Source organism: Anopheles moucheti, chromosome 3, assembly GCF_943734755.1.
Source record: "Anopheles moucheti chromosome 3, idAnoMoucSN_F20_07, whole genome shotgun sequence".
In the NCBI taxonomy this organism is placed as follows: domain Eukaryota; kingdom Metazoa; phylum Arthropoda; class Insecta; order Diptera; family Culicidae; genus Anopheles; species Anopheles moucheti.
Window position 1 is genome coordinate 81,570,878 of NC_069141.1, and position 26,664 is coordinate 81,597,541.

Below are 26,664 nucleotides of genomic sequence, written 5' to 3' on the forward strand. Positions count from 1 at the left end.
ATACCTCCGTCTTTGGTGAGCGTCCAGAACGTATACTCGGCATTGGTCGAACCGGCTACGTTGTGTGCCTCCATCTTTAACCGGTACATGGTCGACGGCAACAGTCCGGACAGCGTGAATCGTCGCTGGGGTTTCAGTGCGTTCGACACCAGGTGCCACTCGTCATCCAGCCCGGTAGACACGGAACGGTACTGCAGTACGAAGTACATAATCGGGCAGCCATTGTCGGGCCATCCGTTTAGTCGGAGCACTACGGAGGTTGAGTTCGGCGCTATCAGTACCGAGTCCGGTGGAATACCCGGCGGTTGGCCCTGAGTTTTCACGTTCAGTGTGGTGCTGGCGGAGGACGAACCGATCTTGTTGTGCGCTACCAAGTACACCTGATACGTGCTGCCACAGAACAGTCCCTTAAGGTCGTGGCTGGACGCGTGCCGGGATAGTTGCATCTCCTCCAAGTTCCCGTGCACACGCCGGTAGTGGAGCGAAAATGCGGTGATCGGTGCATTACCCGTCGATCCGATCTTCCAGTGCAGCAGGATGCTGCTGGATGTCGCACTGGTGACATAAAGTACCGGCGGTCCGGGAGGAACTTGTACCAGCAGATTATGGGTAAGTCGATCCGTGCCGATACCGTTGTCCACCTGGCAGGTGTAGTTCCCGGTGTCACTCGTCTGCAGCATGGTCACGATAATTTCACCCGAATCGAGCAGCTGTATGTTGTGCTGGGTGCCGGGACGTAGCAATGTGTCACCCTTGAACCATTCGCGTCTCGGCTGCCCGACGGCCATACAGTTCAGCGACGCCGACGACTTCCAGGGCCGAATGGTAAGTCCACCGAACGACACGATCTTCGCCGGGACGCGGTTCGATGTGAGCTGTGACACGACCCGTGAGCTCTTGCCTTCGCCCACGCGCGTCGAGGCCGACACCCAGAACTGGTACTCGGTGTGGCTTTGCAGTTGTTTCGCTTCGAAGTGGTGCTGGTGAGCTTGAAGGTTCCGTTTGTCGTTGTTCAACTCTTCGCGCCCGTTGACGGCACGCATGTAGAGGTTGTACTTGGTGATGATGCCGTTCGGATCTCGCGGCGGCAGCCAGGACACGTACAGCGACGATGGGGAGCTGATGGCGATCTTGATATCTGCCGGTGCCTCCGGTGCATCTTCGTCCGTGTGGCAGAAGGAGGGCGGAGAAATGACACCGTCGCCCATGCGCGTGTACGCCAACACCTGGATGCTGTAGTTGGAGAACTTCCGCAAGTTGGACAGATGTATCGTCAGCGAGGTGGTCTTCCGTGTCTCCATCTCGCCACTAGTGATGGCGTCCTCTGTCGCACACTCGTAAAACACCTTGTACCCCTGCAACAGCCCGTTCGTGTGGTGTGCTTGCGGCGGCTGCCAAGATACCTGAATAGAGGTCGAACTCTGCGCCATGCAGCGAATGTCCTCGGGCGGTTTGCTCGGCACATCTTCCATCGTTTGTGCGGTAACCGGTTCGGACAGTGGTCCCGGCCCAACCTGATTGAATGCCTGCGCCACGATCGTGTAGCGCGTGTACTTGGCCAAATTGCCCAGCAACAGCTCACCCGTACCATCCTCACCGTCACCCGAGATGGAGGTAAAGTTGTAGCTGTTCGTGGTGGCATGCATCGAGCGGTACCCAATATTGTACCCCTGGATTTCACCGTGCCGCAACTCGTACGACGGTGGCATCCAGCTGATTAGTATTTCGGTGGAGGAAATTGGTCGGGCGCCGAGATTGAGCGGTGGTCCAGCGGGTCGCTGGGGGTCTGTTTTGATGAACAGCTCCTGGCTCGGCGAGCTCCGACCGGCGGGCCCTTCGGCGATTATTCTGAACACATAGTTGGTCGCGGGTTTGAGGTTCTCGATGATGGTCGAGTAGGCGGGCGGATCCGATATCTCGATGTACTGCCACTGGCGATCGATCTCCCGGTACTCGACGATGTACTTGGAAACTTCGGCTGCGTCACCACCGCGCGGTTGCCACTTCAGGTTCACCACTCGGCTGGAAACGGTTGCCGCCTCCAGTGACGACGGTGGCTGCGGGGGCTCTTGTACCTGCAGCTGCACCAGCTGTTGATCGCGCCCGTACAGATTGCTGGCTTGGCAGAAGTACGCCCCACTGTCACTGCTGTCCACGTTCGATATTTGCACCTCGGCCGATATGCCCTCCGGGGTGGCATCCTGCTTGATCGAGACGCGGTAGTTTGTGGAGGGGTTTAGTTCGTGTTTCCCATTCCGCAACCAGACCACATTGATCGGTTTGTCACCCTTCACCTCACACTGCATGATCGCCGTGTCACCCTTCTTCACGGTGACCATCTTCGATTGTCCGGCGAAGTAAGGTGAAGCTGTAAAGAGTCGTAGCGTCATAAGGTGGACATTGATTGACCACGAATCATTTGAGCAAATGAGTAACCTGAATCATCTCAAACATCTTCGCACCTATTTACAAATAATAAATTCGATTGACAACACCACCCAATAATACTCACAGTTGACCTTAAGCTGAATAACTTTCCCGATGCCGGTTCCGATGCCGTTGTTTGCCTGACAGAGGTAAAACCCCTCCCTGTCTTCCTTGACGTGCTGCAGCAATAGCGATCCGTTCACCAGCAGCTTCGTATACGGTCGCTCCCGTACCTCCTCGTAGTCACCGGATTTGCTTCCTTAAGATGGTGGCAAAAATAAACCACGGCGGCGTTGTGTAGCGTACCAAAGGGGGAGGTTGAGTTGGTGCAAAATAAACACAGATTACGGATGGACGGAAGAGTGAAATTGAGTTATAATGAGTTCCCGGTGTATTTTGCTCCCCTTGCCTGCCCTAACTCCACTTGTTTGCCTTCGGGGCAGTACTTTCCTCGTCAGGGTAAAGGGAAAAAAGTGATGTTGATGGTTGAAGTGATTTACGAGCGGGCCCCGAAAGTATAGAGGAAAGGGGCGATACCTTTTCTGTGTTAACAAGTCTTTAGGTGTGGAGGGACCGGAGAGCTGGAAATGGAATCGTGGGGTCGTCTCGACCCCAAAAACCTTAACCGAACTAGGGAGACTTGAAGGCAAGAAGAATGAAAAAAAAACTGCTCGCTTGATCGTCCCAAATCACTCACCTGTTGCTTTCTTCCACAGAATGGTCGGTACGGGGACTCCCTGAGCCTGGCAGTGAAGCATAATGTGGCGGTTCCGTTCGACACTCACGTCCGTCGGCTCAACTACCCAACGGGGTGGAACTGCGCGTGGGGGCGATTTTATCCGTTCCATTGAGTTTTCGGGGGAAGCGGGCGTTGGAAGATTTTTTCGTTTGATGGCGAAAACGGGAAGCGTGTCCACGGCGGGGCAGGGTGGTAAAAAATGACACAAAGCGTGTACGTTGGAGCGAACAAGAAAGAAAAGAATGGAAAGAAAAGCACCCGTACCGGTACCAGCGTTTGTGGTGATGCCGGCAAGTGGCGGAAAGAAAAGTTTATCGTTAGTCAAAGGAGTGCTGGAGAAAAGTTTTTGCCGTGGCAAAAGTTTTTCGTAGATTTTCGATCATGTTTTTGCTCATGGGGAGCAATTGGGTGCAGGTTTCGGTAAAAGGGGGAGTTTGCATGGCACGGGACAAGGCGGGTTACAGGCAGGTCTCGGGACGGTGGTTCGATTCCAAGGATGGAACCCGATGGGGAGCGGTGGGTATGGTTTGCTTTTGCTTTTGTTTATTGTTGCTTTTTGCAAAGTGGTAGTGATATATTTTGTTTAATTCTAGTATAGCAATTGCCTTGAACCAGGACGGCAGCTTGCTCGGGTGGGTGGGAAGATTTGTGCTGGTGCGGTGCGGGTGCAATAAATGGCGGTCTGCTATTATGCCAGTTTTCTAGATGCTATATGCGTAGTTCGGAAGCAAAAAATAATAAACATAAAACACATACACACACACGTACACGTACACAAGTGCCCCAAGATGGCACCGGTTGAGCAAAAACAGAAATAAACGAATCGAAACTTTCCTTGCTCTCAAGCATTATGACATATTCAAAGCAAAGCTACAAGTGTACTCGTTTGTTTTCTCTTGATCGGTTTGACATCTGTTTTAGTTTAGTTTTTTTTTGTTCGGGCCCTCGTCTAGTCTAGAAAAGCCCTTGTGAAAGTTTGCTGCCCGTCTGGACGGGTGGTGAAAAGTTATTCTTTACGGTATTAGCACTGTATGGGAATGTCATAAGTTTAATAGTGTAGAGTGCTATCCATTGGCAATGTGGGTTGTGGTATTGATTTCCAAACTGTAATGGATCTTCGAACCGACAGTTCTGGTAAGTGATGGGCGCTTTTCCACGTGGGTATGGTTTATTCAGAACAACAGCAGTCAGCAAGTTAATTTTTATACTTCATAAAGTGATAACTCATTACTATTTAAACATTAAGTTTGAACATTTATTGTAAACTGACTGAATAACAAAGGTTCTTTATCTTCACCGCAAAACTAGCCAACAAAACATGACCACGAAATCAATTTCACCGTTGTTCCACGATCCAACGGAACGATTATCGTAAAATAGGTTGGTGAAATTAATAGGGAAGTTATTATCATTCATTAATTTACTTTGAAAGCAAACTCGCATCCATTCCCTGGCGGCGACGACGGAGAAAGCACTGTAATCGAATTCTGGGTTTTACGACACTTAGTGTTTTTTTTTTTGGTTTTGGGCTTTGGTTGCATTCGAAAGATACAGGCAAAAAGCGTACTACGAGTACAGTCAGGTGTGTTACGACTTACTGTTATGGCAATTTCCTACTGCAGGCATGGATGCTTCGTATTCTTGCGAATGTAAGCATGGTGTGGTGCAGAAAGCTATACATTCGCCAAAAAGCTCTATTAACTAATTCCAAATGCGATATGTTTTTGTTGGTGCATATTAATTTCCAATTAAAGCTTTTGAGTATTTTGAACAACCCTTTCATTATATTTGGAAAACGGATCAGTTGTTATTTGATACGGATTAACAGGAATACTCTTTGAAATGGAGGCGCCCAGTACTTCTTACGCACTAATGTAATAAGTAAAACATTAAATATTATTACAAGTCGATGAAACAAAGTTCGTTATGTTTTTTCAGCCAAGAACATTGTGTTATTTATAACAAGTGTTTATTAGCTTTTCTTTTAAACGATAAATTTTAGATTCTTCATAACACTCATGTCTGGGCGTATTAGAGGGTAAGAAGTACTGGGCGCCTCCATTTCAAACCAAAGAGTATTCCTGCTAATCCAATTAATTGCTGCTGTACCAAATAACAACTGATCAATTTCCGTAATATACTGAAAGGATTATTCAAAATTATCAATTATCAATCAATAAGAGTCCATGTGTTTGCATGTCCCTCCAAAATCGGCAATAGTTCTCGAACTCAAAAAAGCTGAAAACCACCAGGCGTCTCCATCATTTTGCTTCTCCATCGTGTGATGTAAGTTTTGCAAAAAGTATATGACCCTGAATTTTAAATATTTGTTATTCTCAAGTTATATTCAATATAGCAGCATATAGCTGTATAGCATAATTCATGGAGTAGTGAATAGTAAAAATAATTTCTACACCCGCTTTCGTTTACGCCGCTTTTGCTCGCACACACACGGGTAATTTTAACGAGTCTCAATATTTATACGTACGGAAAAATAAATACAAAGCCGAACCGAATGTTGATGACCAACCACTAACTGCAAGCAGGAAAATTGCACTATATATTTGTGGTTTGGCAACGCGGAATCGTACCATTAAAAAGCTCCGTTCACTTATCACGTACAGCCAAACAAAGCGTGAAAATCATGAAAGAAAGTCAAACAAAACGGGCAAATGATACACCGGGACGCTTGAATGGATTTCAACGGGCAGATGAATGCCGGTAATGGTATGCAGCAGTGGGAAAAAACCGTAAGGAAACCAGGAAAAACGCCTATCTCTGGTATACACACACACAAGCACTTTCATCCCGAGCTGTGTACGATCGATAACTTTGCATGGCGCGTTTGTTCGTCAGCGCATTCAAGTGCAGTTGGGCTGAAATGCTGAAACAGCAGATAAAAAAAAACATAAAGCAGAGCTTGCACAGGGCAGCTCTCGCACGTGGGAGTGGTGTGAAGAGGAAAAATCCACGGCTGCAGCAAAATTGAATCGAACATTGGGAGTGCATTTTTATGCGTCGTGCGTGCTTGCGTGCGTGAATTTTCGATCCATTAGGTAGCGTAAACGCAGACGAACGTATAAAAAAACAAACTGGCGTACATAAGCCCTCCCCGGCGTAACAGCGCTCGATAACGAACGAATGTGGCAACGATTGGCATGGGATACGGCCAAAACCCACGCCAGCAACGTTGGTGAAGGTGAAAATGGCAATAGCAATCATACGCTCACCACCCACTGGGTGATATGGTACTGGCATTTCGGGACCATAGCCCGGGAGAAAGCGTTCAATGGTAGTGTGGGGGTTTGTTTTATTAATTTCTGACTAATAATGGGGGATATTAGCTGCGATTATTGATTGTTTATTACTATTTTTTGCGATGGTACTGTTTGCGCGAGTAGGTCAACCGCTGGGAAAATCAGTAATGCGACCGGCAACCGTTGAATTCGCTTGTTTGAAGCGTGTGGGCATTCATTGCGCTGAAATGTTTTGCTTGTGGGTACCTGTTCTGTTAAGTACTCAATATGATGTGGGCGCAGTTTACTGAGAAAAAATGAAAAACAAATACACAAAACTCAATCACGGACAATGAAGAAAATTCTACCGACAAGATGCATCTGCTAAATTAGTAATGAAACGACATTAATTACCACGGCAGTTGAAAATGCGTTTCATCGACACATGAGTGTTTGAAGCGCGTTAAAGAGAGTAATCAATTGCATATGTTTTTTCGCTTTTACTGTCCGCTTGGTGTGACTTTTTGTACTATAAGCCAATAATTAATACTTGCACGATTGAATTTCAAAATAAATAAATACTCATTACGTGCATCGGTGGAACAGAGCGCAGTGGGCGGGGTTTAGACACACAGAAAGCTCAATTTCACTGAAGTATTGAGATGAAAACACATGAACAGGGAATAGAATAATGTGAGGTGAAAAAATGCTTTATAAACTCATTATTCATGTTTTCGAAAATGCTGTTTTTGACCCAACACCCATTTACTGCAGTAGCACGCACTGCAAAAATCTTCCTTATTTATATTAATTTTGTAGACGAATTGAGTGAGTTGAGGAACGTGAAGGATTTGACCATTGCAGGAATATACTTAGGAAACTACGAGTACATAAAACTAAAGTTTAAATCATTTTAAAATAGATGATCGTTTCTATATTTGTTAAATAGTATGACTTCAAAGAGGATCAAATAAATGCTTTGCAAATGTGTAATGCAATATATGACAAAATGCGGTATGAATTTTCATAAAAAATAACTAAGTGCAAAGGGATAGTTATAGACATGGATGGGAGGAGAATAGCAAAAGCTTTATATTTATTTATGTTGCTGTTACTGGTACTAGGTGCAATGAGCAAATATTAGGAATCGGATCGAGTGCCACACAGCAAACAGACATTTCTTATATTCGTTTTAGCGAAAGTGTAGTTTCCATTGCTCGTTGTGTGTAAAGTATTCTCCAATGTGACTAGTGTTGTAGAATTTTTAAAAGTATGAAAGTTATTTATTTAATGAATAAACAAACACAAGCAATTTACAGCGGCACGTCGGTTATTCGTGCTTACAATCGAACTCATATTATTTGCCGTCATGAGCATTGAAACCAACATGTCAAATCGCATTCGGAACTGTCAAATCCGAGCGACACGGTTGATCCGACACCCGTTTAAATGATACTAAAATGAACCACTGATTATCCGTGCTGGTGGGAATTTCATATTCCATAGGCGATTTGACGTAGTAGATGCAAATTCAATTACGGGAGATGAAATATGCCCAATTAAAACAAAACGATTTCCTTTTTTTTAATTGATGTTTCACTGTGGTCTTAAAAATAGTAATTTAAAAAACATGTTAAAAAGGATTGTAACAATATAACTAAAAAGTTAATAAAAAAACAGTTTTATAAAAAGTGAAGAGAGGTGTTAATAATTATTTCAGCTAATGGAAAACTACACAATCGCATTAAACGCAGGTGAGTGAGGGTGCATATACATCGTACATTTATATAGAGGAAAAATTTAGTAAAAGAGTGTGCAAAGATATGTGAACAGTTGAAGACGGTGAAAATTAAAAAGGTAGTAAAGATAAAGTATATAAACAGAAAGTTTGTGATAGAGAGACAGAAAGAGATAGGGCAACAAAGCAGATAGCAGTGAAAAGAGAACAGTATATCAAAGAAATGAAGAGAAGACATAATGTGACGTAGTGAAGTGTAGTTTTTTTTTTTTAAATATTGCAGTTATATATGTAGGTCTCTGATCTGCTGGCGGTTGCATCGGTTATAGTGAATACACAGGAACGGGATGTAGAGCAGTTTCGGGCTTACGACTACTTTTTCGTTTCGTTCACTAATTTTCCCCACCCGGAAAATGGGGCGCGAGAGGTCGAATGGCGTGGGTATACAGATTTATGTCACCAATGCTGGTTTTTGCATTTTTATTTCGCTATTAATTTCAGGAAACGATTGCTACCGAAATGCGCTAACAAAAAAAAGCGGACCCCAAACCCAACCACAGCTAAAAAACAGGTTCCCGTCAGTCAGCGAAATATGAGAAGCGAAAAATAAAAGCCATGGCACATGGCAAAAAAGTCATCCCCCATCAGCCCGACGTGGAGCAACAAGGAGGAAAAAACCTGGTGGATGATATTTCTCGTGCATTTTCCAATGTTAAGCTTCCTCCGGGCTTTCCGCTAGCGTGCAAAACCGGTGGGTTCCAATTTAGCGGCAGTCTCGGTTGATGATTAAAAGCCACCCATTTGCTGTGTTGGCAGAGTTTTACTTTCAAACGAAATGGGCAAAGCGGGCGAAATACTGGAACAGAACCCGATCATCTTTCCCTTTGCAGGCCGTTGTTTGCAGGCATGCAGTTTTTTAAATGTATGCATCACGGTATGCATCCGGTACGGTGAAGGGGATAGAAAACAGGCGATTTGCAGCTGGTGCTGCCGGATAGATTCATTAGAGGTTTGTGTCATTATAATGACATCGTCAGCATTGCTTGCGGGGACGGAAATAATGGAGTAAAAGTTTTTTTTTTGCACGTTTTCCACCTTCTGCTTAATCAGTACGACACACACACCAACACACGGACAGGTAACATTTCAGCGGGTCGGTGACCGCTAGCGAAGTAGTAATGTATCTTTTTAAGGAATTAAGTAGCAGAACGAGTACAAACTAAGAAGCAAGCAGTACGACCGTGTTGTTTCTCTTTATGTATGCCCTTTCTCTCCACACGGTTATTACTGACTCATTCAACCCGGTACAACCGATGCAACCGTCACGCGAATCATAGCGGTGGAACTTAATGTAAGCGACACGCGGTGCAATTTAAGGATCGGCTAGGCTCGTGCTACAACCTCCGAGGGAGGCAGTGTGTCTACACGTTCTTCTCCGAGGGCACATCGAACATAAGGAGCGCGCTTCATCTCAGCAAGGCCTGTGCAGCTTCCAGTGGAGCATTTCCTTCTTGGCAACTACGTGGCGGGGGGTGGTGGTTGGAGGAGGGCGTGAGGGGGTAGGCTGGGCAATGTGGGTGCGTCAACACACAGAGGCATTATGGGTGGGAAAGCATGTGCGAGGAAATGGCGTGCGATGGCTGGAACGGATACCGAACCGATTTTGGTTGGAATTCGTATTTTTGCTGAGCTATAGTTGAGCTTTGGAGGCTTCTTGTTTTGTTCGCAGTTCAAACTAGAAACGCAGTTAAACAAACAGTAAAACATTACACACACATACACACACACACAGGTACATAACTATATATTCGGTATAAAATGTTCCGGCACAAAATGGTTTGTGGCGAGGTTTTGGCGATGCGTATTATGCTAGCGTCAATTTGCGAAAACAGTCCCTTTCTTTTGAAACGGAAAAAACGGAGAAGAAAAATAACGGCAACATAAAAAAGGCGTACGCAAACTCTCTCACACACACACATACACATTTACTTGTTCGAAAACACAGAAGGAAAGCAAGTTTTTGCTCTTTTTCTAGAAATAAAAAAATATCTGGTCACTTGGTAGCGTTTTGTTTTGAGTTTTTGCGATACGATCTTCTTGACATTTGTTACTGTTTTTGTTGTTATAATTTTGCGACATCTTTTACGATGGGTTTTGAATTTAGCAAAAAACCAAAATTCCGGCATAAAAATATTTACGAACAAGAGCATGTTGAAAAACGCGACAACGAAAAACCTCAACCGTTAAGCCCTTGTCGCATCGCGGTTTTGTGAACGGTGGAATTTGCCAAACTGGGCCAAAACGGTGACCAAAACCATTGTTTGTTTTTATTTTATTTACTGTTTGTTTTATGGACTATTTCAGCACAAAGCGAAAGTTTCTTTTTTGCAGACTGTGCAATTGTTTTTCGTGTTGCTGCTGTTCCAATACGTCAAGATATTACTGCTGCACTAAAGTGGACGTATGTATCATGTCGGGTTACTTACTACAACACTAGTAAAAACGTTCCGAATGATACGGTTCTGTGAAGAAAGACAACACGATATATAGATACGGAAATGGGGGGAAAACAGAAAACAGGTAAACGAAAAAACGCAGAATTGTATTTCGTTATTAAAAATTTATTTACTGTATTAGGAAACGATACAAAAAACCAGTAAACAATCAAACAATAAAATAGTTAAAGAAAAACAATACAAAAATGTAGAGCAAAGGCAATGTTGTTTGTAAAAGCTGTGTTCTAATACTACAGAATCTTTTTTATTTGTATGCGTTACAATTATTCTTACTCTGATGATGATCATATTGGTCACTGTTACAAGGCTGAAGTAAATAATAGTAACGTAAATTAAATCAACCTTTGCCGAGTATTAAGATCCCTATGCTTTGGCATAAACATAAAGAGCTGTTTTCGCTTTAAAACGCTGCCTGTTTCGTTGTGGTTGTGTACAAAACGTAAAGCTTAAATTATCTGAACGGGAGCTTTCATACGCAACACGTTGGTCGCGCTACAAATTCCATCCAAGCACCCTTTCCAGCCAGCTAGCGATGGATGAATTTAATACTGGTAATAGTGTTTGCAGCGGTGCACAAAATTTGCTCGGGGGAATGGGTAATTACGGTGCTGTAAGGCAAGAAACACAGACGCACACACACAAACACACATTGCATTGCAAAGCTCGGCACACATTGGTCGAAATGAAACGTGAAGCTTAAGTTAAGGTTAAGCGTTGTGGTGCAAAGTGCGGCGATGGATTGGACATTTGCTGGGCAGTTTTGCGTACTTATTGGAGCAGGTGATAACATTAGGTGCTTGGAAATCGTTGCAATGCTGTGAAGCCAGTGAACACATAGGTTGTTTTTTTTTTGCATTAAATATATCGTAAGAAGACATTTCGCGGGGAAAAAAAACAAATACAAATTAGCTTGTGGGGTGCTTCAAAACAAAGGCATACAAACAGGTGGTCAGCTAACATACGGCTATACAAGTGTGCTGGTGTGGTATGCTAATATTTTCAGTATACAAAAAGGGGTAGCGCTCGTGGGTTTGGGTTTGCGGAGGCCTCCTGTTTTTAACTCTAAACAAAAACTAAAATGAATCAAAAATCCCGTAGCAGTTTTGAGACTAAAATCATAGGTAGCTTCAAATAATTTATACTCAAACTCATACCGGGTGCATAAGTGCTCGCTAGTGCTGATTTTCGGTATGTTACGAAACAATATTCGGCAAACAAAAGTGTATAAATCATTTAAAAAACTGAATAAAACAACAAATACTTTTACTTATATAAATAAATCTTTCACTTCATGGATTGTTGCAGATCAAAAGGCAAAATTTGACGCTATTGTAACGAGTGTGATCGTACAAATTTTAGATCAACATTTTTATTATATTCGTGTTAGAACACAGCTTTGCAGTGTGTAGTGTGTTTATTGGTTGTGTTAACAGAACATAAAGAAAATTTTCTATAAAAAAATGCGCATTAGTGCCTTAAAATTAATTTAGAACAGAATATGCACCAGAAAATAATGCTGACTTAAAGTTCATTAAATATTGAAGTACAAGACAAAAAAAAACAATGATTAAAACTATAAAATAGATGCACAAGTAAGTTTGGGCAAAAACACTTTCTGACTGAAAACAATTAATTTGTTATAAGGTATTAATAATAATAACAAAATAATAAATTGCTAGAAACTTGGAAAGGTTCAATAAAAATTCAAACTTTGTCTATTTAAATCAAATTGATACAAAAAGTCAACATATTCAATCATTATTGACTTATAAAATTCTACCTTCTATCTTAAATTAATAAAACAGTTTATTTGTTCTGCTATAATGTTGATTTTAAATTTAATTTGATAAACACATCAGTAAAAGATAAATCCGTTCCATACCTTCAAAAAAACCAAGTGTTATAAGCCATACAAAATTAAAACTAATAAGTTACACCGGAAGCTCATACCAAAAGCAAAGCAAGAGAAAAGAAAACCAAACATTAAACAGCAAAGCATGACACTGCGTCAAAGGCCATACTTTGCCTTTTCCCTGTTGGGCAAACTAAAGCGTAAGTACAGTATTTGTTCGGTGCACGAAAACAATTACCTGGTGATCGGCCGCAAACCCACTGCGTGCTAAAGCAACTGGGAAAGGGACACACAACTGGTGATTATGTAGGCTTTTAAATGCTCGCATTCGTGTAATAGTAATATTGATATATCAAAACGGTTAATGCTTGCTTGCGGAGCGAAACGAAAATGTGAGGGAAAACGTAAAACGGGACAGATACGGATGAGAGACGTTTGCACGGATCACAAACTACTACTGCGCGTGTGTATGATGTCCGTCCCCGCGTATCGGAGGACAGGGATTAGGAACATACGCGATCCCCGATGAAGCTGTTAGCAGGGCGCGTGCAGTTAGTGTTTTTGTTTGATTTTGTTACTATCCTCTAAACAGCACTGCAAGAGATGCAGGAGGGTTGCAGTTTTTGTGCATCGGCATTGCGCAACTTGCGGTAGGACAAACAAGGCAAAACACAAAAACTCCATCGGGCAAAGTAAAAATATCGAGTGACAACAAACAGCAGCAGTAGTGATCCGGTACGTTTAGCTAGCGGAATAGGTAATACTGGTATATGACATTACAGTAGTATTGCGCTAGTACAGTTATACGACTTGTTTGTTCTCCGCTTGCAATTGGGCAGTTTTAATTTGAATGTTTGGTGCAAGAGAGGCAACAACTATTTTGGCAAAACAGGTGTGTATGTGTGTTTAGCAGGCTTGTTTTTTTTTCTTCTTATTTTGCATGTGTGTTACATAATTGGCAGGGTGAAGTGTGTGTGTGTGTTGCAAACCAAGTGGCGAGTACTTTACTTTACCTTTTACCTGTAACGACGCCGTGAACTTCACTTCGGCCGCCGGATTGCTGGCCACGCACGTATAGTCGCCGGAATGCGCCGCCGAAAGGGAGGGAATGTTAAGGAGGGACGAGTATTGGTCTAGGGTGGAAACGTTGGCGCCGAGCAGGGTGGACAGCAGCGGATCCCCATCTTTCAGCCACTTGAGCGTTAGCGGTGGGTCACCCTTCGACACGCCGCACACGGTGCGCGTCCGCATGCCCTCGGCCAGGCCGTCTTGGAACGAGAACGGCTCAATGTTTGGAGGAACTGATAGTGGCCAAGACAGTTCGAGTTTTGTTTTTGTGCCGGATTCACGGAGGTGTTTTTTTTTGCGTATTAGTGTTCCACCGATACCGACATTGGCAGTGGTCGTTTAGTAGTAGATGGTAGTAGAAGTAGTAATAGTATTGATGGTGGTGTTTGATGATAGTTGTAGTAGTAGTAGTAGTAGTAGTAGTAGTAGTAGAGTGGCACAACCGAAAATTCAACATGACAACCGAAGAGCGACAAGAGTGTGAGAGTCGGAAAGGAAGGAAAAGAAACAAGAGAAAAGAACGAAGAAAAAAATGGTGAGTCAGGATTTAGGCACGATACAGTTACCATTAACCAGCAGCGACTGATGGCCCTCCGTTTCGGCGGCCGTGTTGCGGACCACGCACGAATAGTTGCCGGTATGGTCGGCGGACAGATTCTCGATCAGCAGGATGGAGTTGTACTGGTCGACCTGCGTCACCGACATGCGCTGGGTGGGGTCGATCGGTCGGCCATCCTTGCGCCACGTGATCGTGAGCGGTATATCGCCCTTGATGACGGAACAGGTAATCGAGGCCCGATCGCCAACGTTCAGCGAAAGGATGGACGAATGAAACGGGTTCAACTTGGGCGGGACTGTAAATGGGTTTCGGTAGGAAAAGGCGATTACTACAAGTGTGTTCTGAAGTTCTGATGAACGTCCATTCCGGATTCCTGTGGGTAGTTCCTCCGTTCACTGACGATACCTAAAGAACGCTAGTGGGATAGACACTAAAACTGATTAGTAAACGATTGCCACTTGGGCAATACTAACCTATGACCGCGACTTCGCCGCTACGTCTCGCACTGTGACCCTGCTTGTTCCGCGCCCAGCAGGTGTACACACCGGAGTCGAGCGATTTCTGCACCTCCTTAATCTCGAGCGTACCGTCCGACTGCACCTTTTGCCGCATATCTTCCGGCAGTTCCCGGCCGCCCCGTTCCCAGTGGATTTCCTCGATCGGGTAGCCAGCGACGGGGCACTTCAGATACAGTGTATGTCCGGCCACGGCCGTCACTTTCGGTATGAGGCGAATGTACGGTAATCCTGTCAATTGTATTACAGCCCAGTTAGCGAGTTCCCAACCCATGCGCTTTGTCTGCGATCATCGCTTACCGTAGATGTTGAGTCTGGCCGAGTGAGACGTTTTGCCGGCGCGGTTTTCCGCCGCACACGAGTACTCGCCACCATCCTCTACCATCACGTGGCTAATATTGACGTGACTGATGACATCCCCGTGCACAGTAACGTACTGACCGATCATGAACCTGCGCCAAGAAAAGCAAGAAAGCAAGAAATGTCAACGAAAAAGACAAAGCACCTCACGCAACTCTTAAGCTGTTCTTAAGCTGATTAATGTGTCACTTGCTACTTAGAAGCAACACCAGCTAATGCAGGTCGTGTACGAAACTTGTAGGACTCCTCATTTAATCAGCGAGTAGATTGGAAAGTTAGCTGAAACTGAAATGTTACTTTATGGGTCGAAACGATTGGGACGGTGGACCCGTGCGTTCCATGCTAACTTATGCGGTAACTAATTAAGCTTTCGAATAGACGATAACCACCCCCGTAGGCAAATGTGCCCCCGTGCCACCCGCTAAGACGACAACCCACGGTCCTTGCGCCATTTCTCAAAACAAGGTGCACCGCAAACCGATTTGGGTCTGGTAGAAGTTAATTTGAAGTTCGGGGGTTTTGGGTACCGCAAAAGCGCAAAATATTCACACCCTGGCACAAACTTTCCACACTCCTTCGCCCGAAAAACTGTCCCATCCCGCATACCGGTATTCCGGTACCGATTTTAAGCTCGCATAAGTGGAAGATTTTCGCTGCGAAGGTATATATCTCTTGTTCTGGTGCTTCTGTTTCAGGGGGGGGAAAACCGACACCCGTCCTGGTTCTGGATGGTACGACCACTTAGTGTCTGCCAAGTGCAAATGACGGTATGGATGAAGTTATGAAGAAGCGACCCGAACGGAATTGTTCCATACGTGAGCGTATGCTGTGGTCGAGTGTCTCGTATGGTGGTCTGGCTCGGGATTCTGTCGTCATCACCTGAGACAGTTTTGACTGTTTGAATTGTGGCTGCAGGGTTACGTGTAAAGATGAAATATTTAACTTTAATCCGTATCCTACTATAATTGGATCTTCGGTGCTGCTGTCGCTGGAGCGATATTTACTGAGGGCGCACCACGTGCGGGAGGTTCTTGAGCTGCGGAGAATGCTTGTGGCATGCCGGGTGTCATAAGATGTGAGGTTGAAGGGAGACGGATGAAAATGTTGCTGTCCATTATTAGTTCAGAGCGCGGGAAGTCAACTCTTCCTCGCCCGCCAGGGTTGTCTGTCGTGTTCGCCCAAAGTTTCCCATTGGCGTCACGCAGACAGCGCTTGGGCGCTGCTGGGAGAATTTAAATTAGTTTGCAACTTTCGCCAACACCGATTTCATGTTTGACTTTACTTCTACCTTTTCTCACAAAACCCACACGACGGTGGAGAGGAGTTTGTGCGGAAGGTAGGTAACGTGGTGATGTTGTGGTGCCAGCAGGCGGCTTAGTCATTCTTTGTGAGCGTTGAAGTGTTTTTTTTTCTTCCTCCGTCAGTTCTTACCGATAACTGGAGGAGACTCCTCGGGGGCGGCAGGGAAATCATTCTTGCCGGCAGAAATATTCTACAAACCCTGCCTGGGTGCATTGTGAATGCTTCACAAAAATGACAACGACGGGCTAACCTTGTCAGCCCGTGGTTCATTGTTGTAGATTGTCTTTTTCTTTGCAACGTAAAAGTTAGTCTACTGCGCCACCATTGTATTGCAGCGTTTCGCGCTTGGAAATCGTAAGAAATCTGACTGTTTAACTGACTGTATGAGTGAAGTGGGAGCAAAAACCTTACACATCTAGATTGGTTCAGGTCGCTGGAGCAGCAGACCCAACGAAGCACCGTCTTCCGGTTGGCGTTGATCGTGAAAGTTTGCAGTGCGCGAAAAGTGCAAGAAATCCGTATGCCACTTTTACCCCATTTTTTCTCTACGGCGAAACAAAAGTAAAACTTTCACGAACGACGACCAACTTGCATCCATTTGCACGTCATGCCGTACCATATGGTTGGTGTGCAGTGCCGCGTTGCACAATGACTTCGATTAAGTTTTTCCCATGAATTCCCTATCGCTTCATTGTTGGATTGAAAATGCCGCCACGGCACGCTTCCGGCGGACGCATCGTGGAGCTTTTGTGACGTGACAAAATATATGCGACACCGTGCATAAGTTCAAGTATAAACGGTTTCGCAGCAGGCGACGACGGTGCGATGATAATAATGATGTTGATTATGATTACACAGCTATTAGCAGCTTCAGCGAATGGGGAATAAGTTGCAGATCATAGCACAAATGGAAATTTAACAAGGTGGAATGCTGCGGAAACAATTAAAGGGTTTCAAGGCTAAACGAAAAGGAGCCATTACGAATGGAGTTAATTGAACTAGAAGAGCATCTGCTTTGTATGATCTTTTTGTCGTACTTTAGAAACTCAGTACTAAACATTCATTTATAACTCATTATGAGGACATGTTGATAACAGATAAGATACGTTAATTTAAATCGTATAAATCAACTCTTTCTGCTCCGGCAGGGTTACTCGGTAACAATAACGTAGACATTTAGCTCCAGGATTTAGCTCCAAATGAATATAAAGCATCTGGAAGTCATTTCGGCACCTTTTACAAGCCTACAACATCAAAAATAAATAAAGACCTTTATAAACATACTTCAATTCCAATTACGCTTACCCACATGTTGCTTAAGATGCAGCAAAATGTTCTACGGATATATATTCGATAGCAGTAGATTAGATAACTTTAATGCTACAATAACAAATGGCTATTTATGAACAAATTTAGCAGCAATAAAGGTTACTTGAAATAATTTAAAACACCATTCATTACACACCATTTCATGGAAGAACGTACAACCCTAAGCACATGACCTCTTAGGGTGTCGTACCAAAATGTGTCGAATATTAACAAGCAGCAGCATCCTATCATTGCACATCCGGTTTTTTTTCCCCCACCCATTTTCCCTCCCCGACATGGAAGCAAGTTGTGCCGATGCAAGCATGTGTACAGTTTATCAGCTCACACCATGCACCATGACGCTCGTTGCGGGTTGTATGTGCTCGAACGGAAACACAAAACAGGCACGTCCTTCAGCGACGGCATGTATCGTTTCTTGTCCCACTGCATGGGCTGCAGATAAAAAGTTTATCGCAGCGAGGAAACACTTTCGCGTGTGGTGAAATGGTTGATATGGGAAGCTGCGGGGTTTTCAGGGGAGGGATTTTGAACAGCATAAAAAATAGTTTCATGTACTGCCTCTGCGCTACACGGTACCACATATTGGGCTGATCGATGTGAAAATGGTTGGTGTTTCTTTTCCAGCATCCTTGGGAGCTGTCGAGGACGGAAGCTTTTTCGGGTGGAAAATGCCACTAACATAACGAACTATCAGTTGTATGTAGTTTTATGTTTGCTACACAGGGTGTAGCCTCCCAAGAGGCTTATGTCAAGGATATTCACGGAGCGGAGCGGCGCCGTAATCGTTTTGGAATTTATGTTGCACATTGATAGAAGTTTTTACGTTCCCTAGAAAAGAGTACCATGAGAGCCTTAACTTTTCTTTATGCAACAATTATAAACTTTGAATATAAATCGAATAATTTTATATATTTCCGTTTCAAAGTATTGATGCAGTATTGCGAATTTACAGTACCATTTCTTTGGAAAGTTACGACTTTACCAGCGTTCCAATGAACATTTTAGTTTGTTTACCTGTCCAAAATAGTGCTCGAAGGAAGCGAATTGATTTGAATATTTGCCATGAAGAACGTAAAGTTACAACGTTTTGAGGCAAGTTTGAGATGACAAGAGGAACCTTTAAATTCTGACTTAAATTTGGTTCTAACATGTAACATGTGCGCCATCTATAGGAATACGATGCAAACTAATAAGGAAACCATTTGCGATAACCAAAGTGTGTGAAATGATGTTAACTGGTATCGGTTTTATGGAAATCCCAAAAACATTAAGTATTAAACAAAGCAATATAAACACATTCAATAAAAGTGCAAACAAATAATATTAAAATTTCAGAAAAGTACAAAACATAAATGAAATAATAAAATAAAATACATAAAGTACAAGAAAAACAAAACAAAAAAAAGAAAGACAGAACGACGCGTAAAAATGTGAAACTTCCCCTAAAAGGGCTTTAATTAAATAATATTTTTCCAGTCTAAACCATCGTATTAACTCGATAAGCTGCTTGCTGAGCCATTTGGGAAGTTTATTAAACTTCATTTTTGTTGCGCCCATTTCGATACACCAAATTACCGGCTTACAAGCCATTGTTACACAAACATTGGCTTGCTCACTTTTGGGCGGTTGTTGTGCTTATGGAAAATATTTTCCTAAACACCAGCCAGCAACAAACCCACAAACGGTTGCACCGGTACCGCTACCGGCTGTATGCAGGTAGGTTAGCAAAATGGGGCGCGATGTGGCGAAGTAACACACCCTCTTTTTGAAAACATCTTAACAGCTCAACAGGATCGGCTAGGATAGATCCGGTACCGCTCTGTGTTCCATTCCGTTACCTACCCATCCCGAACATAGAACGGCACAGCCACAAGGTGCAAAGTGTGAACGAGTGTTTTCCTTCGGTCACGGATTATGTACCATCCCTGGCGGTGGTCTCACGGTTGGTCGGGGTTGTAATTAAATTATCATGCTGAAATATTCCGTTACATTTCATTTTACGCATCCAGCGGGATCGCACTTCGCCTGGTGGGTTCTGCAGCGAACCATGAAACCGCCCGACAGCATTTGAAACACCTTTTTTCGTTAGGGATTTTTCGTGTGGAGCAACAGAAAGATCGAACGGGACGGGCGGGACGGGAGTTGTCAGAAAACAAATTGAATTTAGCAGAGGCTAGATTTTAACGATTATGCGATTAAAATTTGCCACGGTAAATTGTCACTCGCCAAACTCGCGCGTAACCCCCTTTTTGCGATTCATCCACCGAAACAGATTGATGCGGAAATTAGGCACTCATTGGCACATCGTCGAGTGGTTGACGACGCCAACGCCTTAGAAACTGGGACGATATCGAGTTAAGTAATAGATGGTCTTGCGGACCATCCCCAAAAATCGTTAAAGCACGGTCTTTAATTGTGCAAAGTGTTATTAATCGTTCATTTGATTTTTATTCTTATTTCTACGGCTAGATTCTGGGTTAGATTTATTGCAGGCCCTTCTTTTTCAGAACTTTAAGATGCCGATTGAGGAAATGTAGCATAAGGGGGCGCGTAGTAGGGATACTGGAGGTTTTAATTTCATTCCCAGTACAATGTTTGTTTGTGCTTTATTAAACTGAAGGGCTGCTTAATTTCTCTGCTACCGGTTCATTAGGCCTAGCATGACTCAGATCGAGGGGCCCCAGAAGCCCATCAATCAATCAACCACAGATCAAATGGCACTTAAAGGCGACCCTCGTCAGGGTGTGCTCGAGCACCACCAGAACGTACAGTGGCGTGCAGGAAGCAGGTGGTGTGAACCGGGATCTTCCCTTTTTCTAGTCACTGGAACCTTTGAATGTGTGTTTTTTGGCACTTGTGCTGGTGTGCTACCGAGAGCGTACCTAACGTTCGTGTACGGATGTATGTTAAAACTTTTCATTTCTTTTGCACCGGGTTTTTCATTTTTGCCGTCCGTTCCTTACGTTCATTATACTTTCGGATCAACTGCAGCACGCAAACCGGCACAACCGACATGACACAAGAAAAACATCCCAACGTCAACCACCCTCGCTGTGTGCTATCGATCAAAATGAAACTCATGAAATGAAGCCGTTCGAAGCGTTACCGTTACGATGTTTCGGAGTTCTTGGACGGAGAAACAAAAAAATCGGACCCTCCACGCTCCAGCAGACGGAACGTTTACTGCGGTCACGTACCGAGCGGGGCACATCATGGAAAAGTCATTAATTTAGGATTCGCTGTCCATAAGCAACATGAGTTTCTCAGTTTGCCGTTACTGGGGAAGGTTAAGCTTTGCCGGAGCTTACCAGCATGCGGAAGCGCACTGCCTCCAGTCCGTAACTGAAATACGTCCATGCCGCTCATGGACCTGCTGGACAACGGGCGAAACTTCAATAAACAGAGCACACCGTGGGTACTGGTGGAACGTTTGAACAGAAACTAATTAATCACAATAGTCCATCCACACGCTTCGCGGTTCCGTTCGGTTACGAAGCAACCGTCCGGCAACTTACTCCGCCTGTGTTCCGTGCCGTGCGGGATTCGATATCCGGCAACCGGAAGCTCAGGGCAATGCGAAAGCATTCCAATCCATCGGGTAGCGTGAAAAGAAGGATCGGTGAAGCGATTGAAGTGAACGGACAAAATCCATCTCTCCGATCCATCCAATCTTCCGCGCATGTCGGTGAAACTTCGGCACATCGGATGGTTAACGGACCAGGGCGAAGATTGATTTCCATACGAACTAATAAATTTTATTTGATTTAGAATCCATTTGGGAAAGCCTCCGGATCCCGTAGCATGGTATCGCACCGTTGGGAAATGTGCATGGAGTTTAAGGTGTTTTCGTTTATTTTATGTGAAGTTAGCTATTGCGAAGACTTTTTAAACAAGACGAGAATAACGTTGAAAATCTCACATCATTCGTAATATGAAGCGAAGTCTTGGTTGGCATACGAAAAATAAAGTTAACTGGAAGATTTTATTTTAAATATTTCTCTACAATTTCCTTTATCAATACGTATTCTAAATAGATAATTGTAGTTATATCTTACAAGGAAAAACTCAAAAGAAAGCTGTGTTTTGAAATCGTAATACATTGATATTCAATTTTCTTAAACAGGCTGTATATGAGTGACTCTTCTTTGATAAGCTAAATATAAATAAATTTTATATTGCTTATTTTGTTATATTACATTACATCACACAATACCAACAATGATTTCAAACATACAAATCCACACATTCCGGAAGGTTAATGTGCTTTGTGCTTTCCCTGTTACCGTCACCTGTCCGCTTCGTCCGCGTCCTGATAAAAACGGATCAGCCAGCGCGGTAACGCATCGTGCGCACCATCCGGAGCACAAGATGCCGTTAAATGACGCCTGCCGGATGTTGGCAACGGCAAGAAGGAAATTAGAAAAAATGATTCCCTAGTAAAACCCCATCCCTCCTCGGCATCACAGTTACGACTCGGAGCTGGCAATGATGGCAAAGGTCCTGCGCCCGATATCGGGTGCGCCCACCGTAGAACGAACGGGCGGGCCCGGCGGGATGGGGACCAAGCGGAAGGGAAAGTGAAGGGAAGAGAAAGGCGTGCCGGGAGGGAAAAAATTGAATCCCATCCCAAACCACTCAAAACGCCCCGTCAATGTCTGCTACAGCAAACATGAAGATAAACGAGATTATTCAAATACGGCCACGGGAAAATGAGAAAATGTGAACTAGAAAACGAATCGCCTCCAACGACGCTGCGGTGAAAACGGGAGTCACGCTGGAGTGGGAGGTGTGAAGGGAGGTATGTTGGGGTTGGTGGTGGGGTGAAATCCTTCTATTTATCCATAACCGTTGCCATGGTGCGAGGTTCGGGTTTGATGAAAGTACGAAATATTTTTAGTGACCAAATCAAACATACCGACAACGAGCCATGTGGCTGCCAGAGGTAGCTCCCCAGTTTATGAATCGTGCATTGGGAAGAGCTGGTACCAGGTCTCTTTATTTACAACCGGTGGTTTTATTTGATTCAGAACTAATAATCCATGGAAGCAAATTTCATTTAATCTCATGGAAGAGAAATAATTTTTAATAGATAATTTAAATATAATATTTGATTCGAAATAATCATCAGGAGAATAAGGAATCAGCAACTGAATATGATTCATAATTCTGCTCTTAAAACATTCATGATTCTTTGAAAAGATTTAAAAAGTTTTAGAATTCTCAAATCTCTGGAGATTAATAAATCTTTAACTGGAAAACAATGCGCAAAATCTCGATTCTTTGAAGGTCTTCATTGTAACGATTTTATATCATTCATTTGGCTTAAAGATTCATTCAGATTCATGATCTGAATCCGCAACAGATTTAACGCAATTTTACGAGCTTCGGCAGTAAAACATTATAGCAAGATAGGAAACCCTGTACCCCTAGAGGGTTACCCAACACCACCGCCCCAACACCAATTTAGCCGTAGATTAGTTAAATATACTCCGCCAGCAAAATAATTGCTTTTTGTGTGAACGCCAAATCGTTGTGCCTTACCTGCCGTTTGTCGGTAGCGGAAACCCATCCAGCGTCCAGGAGATTTGTGGCGTTGGGTTTCCCTGTGCCGAACATTTCAGCGAAACGGCCGGTCCGGGCTGAAGCGTTTGTTCGATGAAGCTGTACACCAGCGAAGGTGGAGCGTCTGGTAGAGTAAAAAAAAAATTGGTAGAAATGAGAAAAGCACAACACCATCACAACGGACCACGGGGGTAATAATTATCATAAATAAGTTGGTTGGTTTTTCGTTGAAGTGCGAGGTGGACGAGAGAGCAAAGGAAAAAACCATGATGCCAAAACCCGGGCCGGACACTGTTGGCGACACGGTGGAAGAAGAATCGTCGGTGTGTGTCGGTGTGGAAATAATTTGTGGTTGCAAACCGCACCGTGGCAGGAAATTACCGGTCGAAGGATACGGCGAGAGCACGAGAAACCTCATCTATTTGGATGTGTTTTCTTTTTTCTCGTGTCTTTGCCGGCCTCAAAATGTGTTAAATCTTTTGCTAACGCTAAACGCAACGCGCACGCGGTTTGGCTGCCAGCGGTGTGGAAGGTGTTAATAAATCCCTCCACGGTTTGGTTAGAAAAATTATAGCCATTAAAAAACAAACACACAGCCAGGAAGGGGGAAAAAAGGGCGAAAAAGCAAACACTCGCCCAACGTTCGCCCCCAGATGGAGACAACAAACGAAAATTGGATGGACCCTGAACGTTGGCCGCACATAAATCCGCTTCTGTTTACCATGGGAAATGGTCATGGAAACGTGTCACGCTGTAGATATCGTTTGGTTTTGGATTTGCGGAGAATGTTTAGGATTGTTAAGAGTGAACTCTGAATACAAAAATCCAACCATCAACGGGGCGTCAAAAAGAAGTCAAAGGAAAACGCCGTTTTTCTTTTGAAACTCGCACACCAAAGAATGGAATTTAAAGTGCCCTGCTTTGGACAGGTCCTTAAATATCTGGCGCCAGGTAGTGATTATTAAAACGAGGATAAGAATGTAAAATATGAAAATGAATTCCACGGCACACGAAACGCTTACCGGCAGAAGCTGACAGAAAAAAAATCCATAACGAGAAAAGATTAGGTATGTCCGCCGAAGGTATGTCCTCCGCTGGCCGGGTGGGTTAGAATGCTCGTTTAATCTGATTACCTTCTTAATAACCGATGGCGTTTAATGGGTTACGGAGCTAATTTGGGTCGACCATAAGACGGAGCAGCACCTAATCAAACCAACCTTCGCTTTTTTTTTCTTGGCCATGATGGGCCTTTTGTTGAAGTTTGCTTACCTCCCAGCTGTAATTCGGCCGAAGCTTGGAAAGAATCGCCTTCCTGCCGTCGCACCACACACTGATACATGCCCTTGTCTTCGCGCGTTACACCGGTTACCTGTAGCGTATCGCCGACCCGGCCGGAACTGGGCAGTTGGCGGCCATCCTTAAACCAGGTGATGTGTTGCGGACCGGCCGACATCCCGTTGGCGGTGACAAGGCAACGGAACTCTGCCGTCCCACCCATATGCACGCTGAGCACGTTCGGTGTGATCTCCACGTGGATCGGTGTCGAGACGGTGAGCCGCAGATCGGCACTGGCTTCGCCACCCGCATTCGCCGCGGAACATTTGTACACGCCACCGTCCTCGGCGGTGACGGCCTCGATCGCTAGGACTGGACCGAGCAGTCGTATCCGCGGGCCGGAAGAGACGGGAATTGGCTCGGGACCGTTGTGCGTGTACCATCTGGAAAGGAAAGCAAATCGGGAAATAATAGTTGTAACTTAATTTTGGGTGATAAAAGTAGTAAAACCTATTTGTTATGTTCATAAAACTAAATAAAACTTAATTATTGAATTCGTTTTCCCCTAAATTTTAGATTGAATTCTTTAATTCAATCGAGTTCGGCAATTCTCCTATTCAGATCAGATCAAATCAAATAAGAAAAAACAATTAAAACTGCACTAAAAAGATGTTTTAATCCCGAAAAATAACTATTCCCGCAATCAAATAATGACCAGGAAGAAGAAAGTACGTTACGCAGCTGTACGGCAAGCAAAAAAAAACGCCCCAACTTTTCAATAACTCGACCCACATTTTAGAACGAGTTTTTGTAACTTCCCACAAAGTGTGTTGAAGAGAAAATGAACGAAAAAACTTTGTCTGCCGAGTTCGATTACAACCATCAAGAAGTCGATTTCACAGCTTGTCGTCTCGCAGTCAATCGAATGTTGAAATTAATTTCCGTCCGATTGAGCTCGGCAAACAATGGGTCGGGTACGGTTCGGAGCGCAAGATGGTGGACGCTGTCGATGGGAGAGGGAAACATGACTAAAAACACAGAACCCACTGAAAGAAAAAAAAATGAGATTTTCTGTGTTCCGTTCCTTTTTTTTTTGCTGCCGTATATTTCGTTCTCACCAGAAATCGTGTAGTGAAAAGTTTGTTCCACAAAAGCTAAAAAAGATTACTCTCGAGTCTCGAGTACGACGAACGGCTTAAGGGGTTTTCGTCCTACCCTATTGAACACCGTTCGGTATCCGGGTGTTTTCTGAGGAAGGGCAACTAAAAAAAAAATTCCAGGATAAAACAGCAAGAAGCTGAAGGCTTAAAACTTGAGTGTCTGCAAGTTTGTGGTTTGTTTCCCGCTTTCAAATTTGATAAGAAGGAAACGCGCGCCAGGCGGAAATCGCGGGCGATGGGCACGAATAAAAAGTTCTCGATTTCATTTCCGATAAGTACTTTTCGATTGATTCTGATCGGTTTTGTACTACTGACTTTCTTTGGCCGTGGTTTGCCACGGTTGCCACCAGCAGTTCATTTGTCGGAAGTAGGAAAAAACCAGCAGACAGCCGACTAAACGACGAACAACCGGTGTTCATCAGCTTGTCGATTGGGTATGATAAGCTTTCGGCCGCTTGGCGCGCTGCTAATCCGCAAATGAGCTTAGTTCGGTTCGGAGACGAGCGCCAACACTAACTACAGTGTACGTTTGGGGAATAGTTTCAATTTTCCACCAAAGCTCAAATGTTTATTGGCATTATTTCCTCCATTTTGTTTTTGTTTATTTTTTAACGCAAAAACAAAACAAAACAATATTTTTACGATTGTCGTAAAGCGCTGAATGATGCGGAACAAGTCGCAGAAGGGAAAACCATGAGGTTCTGTCCATCCCACCCACCAAAGTTTGCCATTTGGCCCAACGAAACGCTTAAGCCAATAAACTTTAAGGCCTGCGAAACAAAAGCGCCATTTGCGATTTTACGGAAAATGAGTGCAAACTTTTCCCATTTCCGACACGATGTGCTGCGCCCCGATGGTCTGGCTGGTGCCGGGACACGTGGCAGGGCGAACGGAACCGTGTCGTGGAAATGGAAACGATGCCTTGTTCCGCCAACCGTAATTAGCAATCATTTACGAACGAGCGGAAATGAATATAATTGCAGTTGATGCTGCCGGCAGTGCCTCGATCCGGTGGCCGGAGGTTTG

General features: G+C 44.1%; 1 protein-coding gene across 1 annotated transcript in view; it reads right to left on the bottom strand.

The window, feature by feature from the left end:
* The window catches only part of LOC128301937 (cell adhesion molecule Dscam2), an 88,028-nt gene that overhangs the window by 7,753 nt on the left and 53,611 nt on the right, over nt 1-26,664 (bottom strand). The window contains exons 7-14 of the mRNA XM_053038618.1: nt 24,473-24,921; nt 23,183-23,327; nt 14,951-15,102; nt 14,609-14,881; nt 14,143-14,430; nt 3,125-3,244; nt 2,513-2,686; nt 5-2,368 (exon numbers count right to left, since the gene is read on the bottom strand). Coding sequence (XP_052894578.1) covers nt 5-2,368; nt 2,513-2,686; nt 3,125-3,244; nt 14,143-14,430; nt 14,609-14,881; nt 14,951-15,102; nt 23,183-23,327; nt 24,473-24,921 — 3,965 coding nt within the window. The remainder of the gene's footprint in view (nt 1-4; nt 2,369-2,512; nt 2,687-3,124; nt 3,245-14,142; nt 14,431-14,608; nt 14,882-14,950; nt 15,103-23,182; nt 23,328-24,472; nt 24,922-26,664) is intronic.